The 7697-nt window shown below is 38.5% G+C and overlaps 1 protein-coding gene across 3 annotated transcripts in view; it reads left to right on the top strand.

Annotated features, from left to right (window-relative positions):
* Nucleotides 1-1158: 1158 nt before the first annotated feature.
* EEF1E1 (eukaryotic translation elongation factor 1 epsilon 1) overlaps nucleotides 1159-7697 on the top strand; it is a 30020-nt gene continuing 23481 nt past the window's right edge. The window contains exons 1-2 of one of the 3 annotated variants that reach the window (XM_064362969.1): nucleotides 1159-1300; nucleotides 5178-5378. In XM_064362969.1, the coding sequence (XP_064219039.1) occupies nucleotides 1214-1300; nucleotides 5178-5378 (288 nt within the window). In that variant the 5' untranslated portion in view covers nucleotides 1159-1213. The remainder of the gene's footprint in view (nucleotides 1301-5177; nucleotides 5379-7697) is intronic. The other 2 variants (XM_064362970.1, XM_012440290.2) reach the window with 2 other exon arrangements.

Here is a 7697-nt window from a genome sequence, read left to right as displayed (position 1 = left end):
ATAGATAAGTGAATTCTCCTAGAGGACTGCTCTTTTAAAAAGTAGTAAAACAGTCATTCAATTATCTGAATATGGAAAGTAAAACAGATAATTAGTGCACAATAATCTACTTATACTGAAATTTCTTTTGTATTTTGTTATGTTGATTTGGCAAAAGTTTCTTTTCCTTATGTTTACTTCTGCTGCCAGAGTAAACTCATTTAAGTATTCTGGGATAGGGAAGGCATTACACAGTAACAACATTCCCCACTAAACTTTGATATTTCTGATTCAATGATGAATAACCTTGTAGGATTTTTCTATTTCTCTCAGACTAATACACACTTTGTTTATTCATTCTTCAGTGTGGAAAATATTTTTCATTTTCACAACTCTTTTGGAAATATTCATCATATACTAATTTTCTTTTTTCGTTTTTTGAAGATACAACAAGAACATAGCAAGTGAGTAGGGTAAAGCTATGTACCTTGTTTATTTATATAACAATATTTTATAAATTATGTAACTAGCTTTCTGGAAATGCAAATAAAGATAATTAATTCCATTAATGGCTGATTTCCTTGAGCTGTAATTATTTGACCACTAACATACTCCATGCTCTGTGAAGTCTTTAAATGTATAATTCTAACGCCAGTGTTGAGCTGTAGATTAACAGCAGAAAAACTAGTTTTAAGAATTCACCATTACAACATAATTAAAATCCTCATGAATTATGCTACAGGTTAGAAACTCCTAATGGATTGTGAACTCTTTGCTATTCAATTTGATTGTTCCAACTTACAGATTCCTGAGCGATTGTTCCAACTTACAGATTCCTGAGCTAAACTAAGGTAAATTTCAGTTCCCATCATATTAAATTCTCTTAGGTTGACAAATGAGTTAACGAGTTAACGTTGGCAGCCATGTCAATAGATTGCCATTCAGAGATCCAGTCTACTGTAGCCACAGAAGCCCGGCCCTGGGGCAGCTCTACCAAGTAACTCCCCAATAGCTCGAGTGGAAATTTGCCATCATTTCTCCACCTGTCTCACACCCCGCCTTCAGCCCTGCCCCTTCCACTGGCTCCGCCTCCTGCGCATTGGCGCGCGCTCTCCACGCCCCTTTCGTTCAGCCAATCGCCGGTGATGTTTGCGGGAGTGGGACTTCCGTCTCCACCAATGCAAGAGGTTCTTGTTCTGTGGGTCCCTCCTCTGCTAGGAACTACGGCCGGAAGATGGCGGCGGCCGCAGAGTTGTCGCTACTGGAGAAGTCCCTGGGACTGAGTAAGGGGAATAAATACAGTGCTCAGGGCGAACGACAGGTGAGAAGGAGAGGCGGCGCAGAAGGGAAGAGGTGGACGGGAGCGGGGCTTGCTGAGCCCTGGCAGGGCCGGGGCCGGCCACCCGACACAGGCGGAGTGAGGATGCGGCTACCCAGCTCCCCACGTGTCTGCGCCGCGAGCTGGCTGGCGCCTCTGGGCCTCCGCCCTTGCCTCCCTACCTCCTGGAGAGAGCGGGTAACCAGCTTAGGTCGGGCTCGGCCTGAACTTCACCTCCTGGGACCTTGTCATCATCCCATTATGGGGAAACAAAACCAGTTGCAGGAGAGTCCTCACAGAGCTTTTAGACCAACCTGGAAGCCCCGCGTTTGTATTCAGTAGAACTGTTTTTTGTTTCGTTTTGTTTTGTTTTTGCCATAATCGCATTTTTCATTCAGTTATTACTCAGCGACTCCGTGATAACTAACAGGGTGCCAGGTAGCCCTGTGCTGGGCCTTGGGAATACAGCGGTGATTAAGGGGAACACGCTTACTCCCCTCAGGAAGCTTGGCTTTTTGACCGGGTGGATAAACATTACAAACTTTAAATTGGAAGAGTGCCACGTTGCACCATAAATGGCAGAGAGAATACATAAGGAGTCTTGGCCCAATCTGGGGGGTTCGGGAAAAGCGTTTCTGAAGCCTTGGGGTATCAGTTTAAGTGTGCGACGCACAGAGAATAAGGGAAACACCGCAAGGTATAAGATTGCCTGGTGAGGCACTGTTAGAACGTTTGCATTATAGTTTGTCGTAGAAGGAATGTATTAGAGAAGGAAATTGGTTGTAGGAAGACTATTTTGGATATATATTTTTTTGCTCCTTTGAGATTTTTTCTACATGATGTTTGGTTTTTGTCTTTAATTTTTTTTCTTCTTCATTTGGTCCATGTGAAGATCTTGTCTCGACAGTAGTAGTAGTATAGTTTTTATTTAAGTTAACCTGAAGCCTAGAAAGGTTAACTGTTCAGCCTAAGATCAGCCCTGTGATTGGTGGCAGAGTAGGCATTGGAGCCAAAGTGGCCTTCTTTTGATTTTTCCTCTGCCCCAGTGATGATTCCTGATTTCCATCCCTTCACCCCCTACTCCCAAGTTTAGTTTATATTTTTGGGGAACCATTGCCAAGACATGAGTATTATCTAGCATGAGAAACAATCGTCAGCAAATAATTTGAAGCATAACGTAGTAAGTACTTTAAGGACTTTCGGAGGCGAGCAGCCACTCTCTGGGGCCGGTGGCAACAGGGTAAGAATTTACCAGGACAGCTGTAGGTAAAGAAAAGCAGGTTTATTAGAGAAAGTATGAAAATATGTTGCAGGAGTGCAATGGGCAAGTTAGTAAGAGAGGAGCTAACTGCAAGGAAACGAAGGCTGGATGGGGATTCTATGGAACAGTACTTAGGCTGTGTGCCGAAGAGGGGTTTGTGCAGTACTGGTAACACCAAGGTTGCAGTGAGCTAACTTGAGTTTTCTATCAGCCTAAGGGCTCGTGATAGCTGGACACGGAAAGATTGTTGAGTTATTTGTGCAGAAGGGCTGTGTGTCTTGGACCATGAAGAAAGGCAGACTTGTAGCTTATCGGCCTTCTCTTTTTGCTGTCTCCTGGTCCCCCAGCCTGACTTCTTTTCCCTAATTAGAACTCCACATGGAGGAAAACACTATTGAGGAGTGTGAAAAAGGAAGTTAATTCTGTCTATAAAAATGAGTTTATAAACTCATGGAGGAGTAGCATTTAAAGGATTAGGCTTTGAAAGATGTGTAAAACCAATAAATTATGAAGGATTGGGAAGTGTAGGGCAGCAAGTAAACCAATATGAGGAATGATGCAATGCAAGGTAAACCCCAAGTTACAGTTTGAGGCACAACTGTGAAGGCTTTGGAGTTCAGAGTGTGGTTTTTAATTTTATTTTACTTAAAGCATTTTAGCAGTGAGCAGCTAATGAAAGTTTCTGTTTATTTGTATGGGGAAAGGGTTGGCCATGTGTGATAAGATTCAACCATTTTTTTAGGAAGACAACTGACAGCAGTGAGTCAGCAATAAGGCATTCTGCAACATTACCAATAATGGTTAAAAATTGAAAGCAGTTCAGAGATACACACCTAGGAGAATAATTCTTTAAATTTTGGTACATCAACACATTGACATATAGTCACGTGTTATTTAAAGACAGGGATACGTTTCAAGTAATGCATTGTTAGGCAATTTCATTGCTGTATGTGAACATCACAGAGTGTTCTTAAACCTAGATAGTATATCCTATTTCATAAATAGTAGGTATATGATATAGCCTATTGCTCCTTCAGGCTACAAACCTGTACCACATGTTACTGTACTGAATACTGTAGGCAATTGTAACACAATGGTAAGTATTTGTGCATCTCAATATATCGAAACATAGAAAAGGTACAGTAGAAATACTTGATTATAATCTTAGGTGACCACCATTGGATATGCCATCTAGGACATCGTTGACCAGAACAACATTATGTAGTGCACGACTATTGCATATGCAGCCATTAAAAGTAATTACTTTGAATACTATGGAACCTTAAAATGAATGTGAAAATAGTATGTGTCTCATAATTGCAACTGCATAAGAATTGCATAGTTTAGGTTATGTAAAGGAAAGAAAATGGACATTTGAGCCAATAGGACTTTATTCAAACCCTGGCTCTCCCATTGCAAACCAGGTGACTGGTTTTTTTTTCATCTGTAAAATGAGGATGAGATAACTTACTTTATCTTAGAAGATGTAATGATTAGATGACAAGATAACTGGGAATTTTTTAGAGTGTGCTTGAGTTGTGGATAATTTATTTTTGCACATAATTCTCTTTGGAGTTAGTTGTTTCCCTTCCTGTCCAGCAATTGTGAGTCATTTGATATCTCTTTTTTTCCCCCAAAATATACCATGCATTCAGAAAAGTGCACACATCTTGACGTTACCACAAAGTTAACACACTCAGGTAACCACCCAGTCAAGGAATAGAATATTACTGGCACCTGTGTTGTTTTCTTTCAATACATTTAAGTTATTGGTGATCTTAGAAGTTGTGGTTTCATTTGAGTTGAAGGCAAAAGTGAGAAGTCACGGAGCTGCTAATAGTGAATGGGAAGTGGAAAGTACTTTTACCTCCTTTACTTTGAAGTTACCTCCTTACTTTGAGTCTGTATCCTATAGAGTATTAATCTCTTTGTATACTTCACCAAGTCCTGTTGATGTAGATGTATGAAAATGCCTTGGAAAGTATAATCATTATAGAGTACAAGATACTATTTCATTGCTGAAAAGAACAGTCTTCACAATAAAATAATTCTTTTTTCATTTGTTTAAGTCATTGAGATTCTATACTTATTATTTGTGTTGGGTCAGTCTTCTCATTAGGTAATACTTTCCATTTTCTTTTAAATTTCTCATAAAGCATTGTGTTTATTTGTGTAAGAAAATTTAAATTAATTGGCAATTTCTTGTAAGCAAGCAAATCTGATCCTTTTTATTGCCATTGTAATGGGGAAACATGAAGTCAGGTTTATTTAAGTATGCTCATCTTCTATATAATAGGGTGCAGGTAAACTTGATTGAAATTAATATAATTAGGATTTCCATTTTCTCTTACTGTACATACACAGTTAAAAATTACTATAGTAACATTATACTGATTTTTGCAATGTTACTACCAGTTTCATCATCAAGCATCTGTTACCAAATTGTAAATTATTTAACTGCTATTTTCCAGACTTTTATTTGTATGCAGTTTAGTATCTTAGAGTAAAATCTGGGAGTATTGCAAAAAACAGTTGAGGGATTTTGTGGTTACTTAGAAGTTATAATCATGATGTGGTCTTTGTTTTTGAAATTATCTGAACTTTTTTTTTCTTTTTAAGATTCCAGTTCTTCAGACAAACAATGGTCCAAGTCTAACGGGATTGACTACTATAGCAGCTCATCTAGTCAAGCAAGCCAACAAAGAATATTTGCTGGGGAGTACTGCAGAAGAAAAAGCAATTGTTCAGCAATGGTTAGAATACAGGGTCACTCAAGTAGATGGACACTCCAGTAAAAATGATATCCATACACTGTTGAAGGTATGGTGACTTCTCTTACAGGCTGAAATGCATGAACTGTTAATCAGAAATCTCTTTCCCCTGAGATTAAAAAGCTGCAGCTGTTGGCCTTCTTCACCTCTTTCCTTCTGCCTCAATACTTTGTACCTGTTATTACGTCTGCCCGGAACGTACTCTGTCCTGCCCCAGCCCTCCTCCTCCAGATCTCAGCTGAACGCTGCCTTGGAAACTTACTTGACTGCTTTTCTCTCAGCAGTTGAGGTTCCTTGTTCTATATGCAGTCACAGCACCCTGTGCTTTTCCTTCAGAACCCGTGTCATCGTCAATAATTACAGGATTATATGACTTTTTCTTGTTTTTTTAATGTGATGCCCCACTCAACGATCCCGATTCTCTAAGGGGTAAAGTACTTTCTCAGAAGCAAGAGAGAATCAATTTTTTAGTGTTGTGGTTTGAAAAAACTGTCTAGTCTGAGAAAGCTCACCTTTCCCTGTTTTGAGAATCATTGCTTTAAATTTTTATTTTCAAAGGCATCAAATAATAAAATAATCTGTTGGTATAAAATATAAACTGGATATAGCTTCAGAGTTACCAAGAATTAAAAAATTCCAAATGAAGTTATTGTTGTTAATTTATTTATATAAAAATAAAGCAGATTTTTAAAGATTTTGTTAAAGCTTTAAATTTGAAAGAAACTTAGATATTATCCAGACAACAACATATCATTCTAGGAATTCTTTCTGTTTCTTAATTTTATTGCGATTATTGTATCATGGCAGTATAAGTTGTGCAAGAAAGATATTCCTTTATCACTTTGGGGAAAATGGCTCAAACTGTGTTCTTGATAGATGCCATCAAGAGAACTGGTAGAAAGTCAGTTTCAGAACTTGATCCTTTGTATGTCTGTCATGATCAATCATTTATTCTTAATACCATATTGGTCTTTCACAGGGACTCAACTCTCATACCCCTACTATTCATGGCATTTCCAGGGGGAAGCAGTCATATCCTCCTTCCAAGTGAATATGAGATTTCAGGCAAATAAAAAGTGAATACAACCATCTTTTATAGTTTTCCAAAGGAAAGGATTGTAATTAGTATTTGATTCTGAAAGATATCAGGATTTCAATGAATTGGGTTCATAAGGTTCAAAAGTTACATTAATAGATGTGGTATTAAAAGCATAGAAGTAACTTCCAAAGTATTTTCTCTGAGCCATGTAAATATTTAATTGGGAACCTCTGATTTAAGATGTTGCTGTTTTTGAAATGTATGTGGAGCTGGGCAGTTTGCGTTGTCTTTTTTTGTTTGACCGTAGTTTGCTCATCTGTACCCACAACATAAGTACTTGCAACGTACCAGGACGCAGTTCTGAGGGCTGGTGGTGTATATGACACAGTTTCTGCCCTTACAGAGCTGACACTGGCGGGTGAGACCGATGTATGTAGAGTGGATTGCAATGTGATTTTGGCCACATGCACAGATGAGAAAAGGGTTATTTTGTTTTGTTTTGCTATTTTAAGACAGTGTTGTTTTTATTTTAAAGGCAGTAAATATTACAGAATTTAGAAAATACAGATGAGCAAATAGAAGATATTTGAAACTTCCCACCAACAAGAGAGAACTATCAATAATGCTTATATTCAGCCATTAGATACTTATTAAACCTGTTTTGTGTTCTTTCTGCGCTTTTTTTCCTTTTGTATATATGTGTGTATGTATTTTTTTAAAAAAACAGGCACATAGTAAATTGTTTGTTATTTTTTTCCTTTTCCTTTTTTTTTTTTTGAAACAGGGTCTCACTCTGTTCACTCTGTCACCCATGCTGGAGTGCAGTGGTGCAATCTTGGCTCACTGCAACCTCTACCTCCTGGGTTCAAGCAGTTCTTGTGCCTCAGCGTCCTGAGTACCTGGGATTACAGATACACACCATCACACCTGGCTCATTTTTTTGTATTTTTAGTAGAGACAGGGTTTCACCATGTTGGCCAGGCTGGTCTCAACTCCTGACCTCAAACGATCCACCCACCTCAGCCTCCCAACGTGCTGGGATTACAGGTGTGAGCCATCGTGCCCGGCCCAGTAACCTGATTTTTTGTTCACTGACAATATGTTGTCACCATCTTTTTACATCAATGAGTATTCGCTTACACTCTTCTTTTAATAACATAATAGTATTGCATCATATACAGTTGACCCTTAAACAGCACAGGGCACTGACTCCCTGAGCAGTTGAAAATTCATGTATAATTTTTGATTCCTCAAAAACTCAATTGCTGATAGCCTACTGTTAACTGCAAGCCTTACCTGTAACATAAAGTCAATTAATACACATTTCGT

The sequence above is a fragment of the Aotus nancymaae genome, unplaced genomic scaffold, assembly GCF_030222135.1.
Source record: "Aotus nancymaae isolate 86718 unplaced genomic scaffold, 86718_ANA_hifiasm-v0.15.2.pri h1tg000051l, whole genome shotgun sequence".
NCBI lineage: Eukaryota > Metazoa > Chordata > Mammalia > Primates > Aotidae > Aotus > Aotus nancymaae.
Note: the sequence above shows the minus strand (reverse complement) of the source record. Positions and strands in the feature narration are given on the sequence as shown.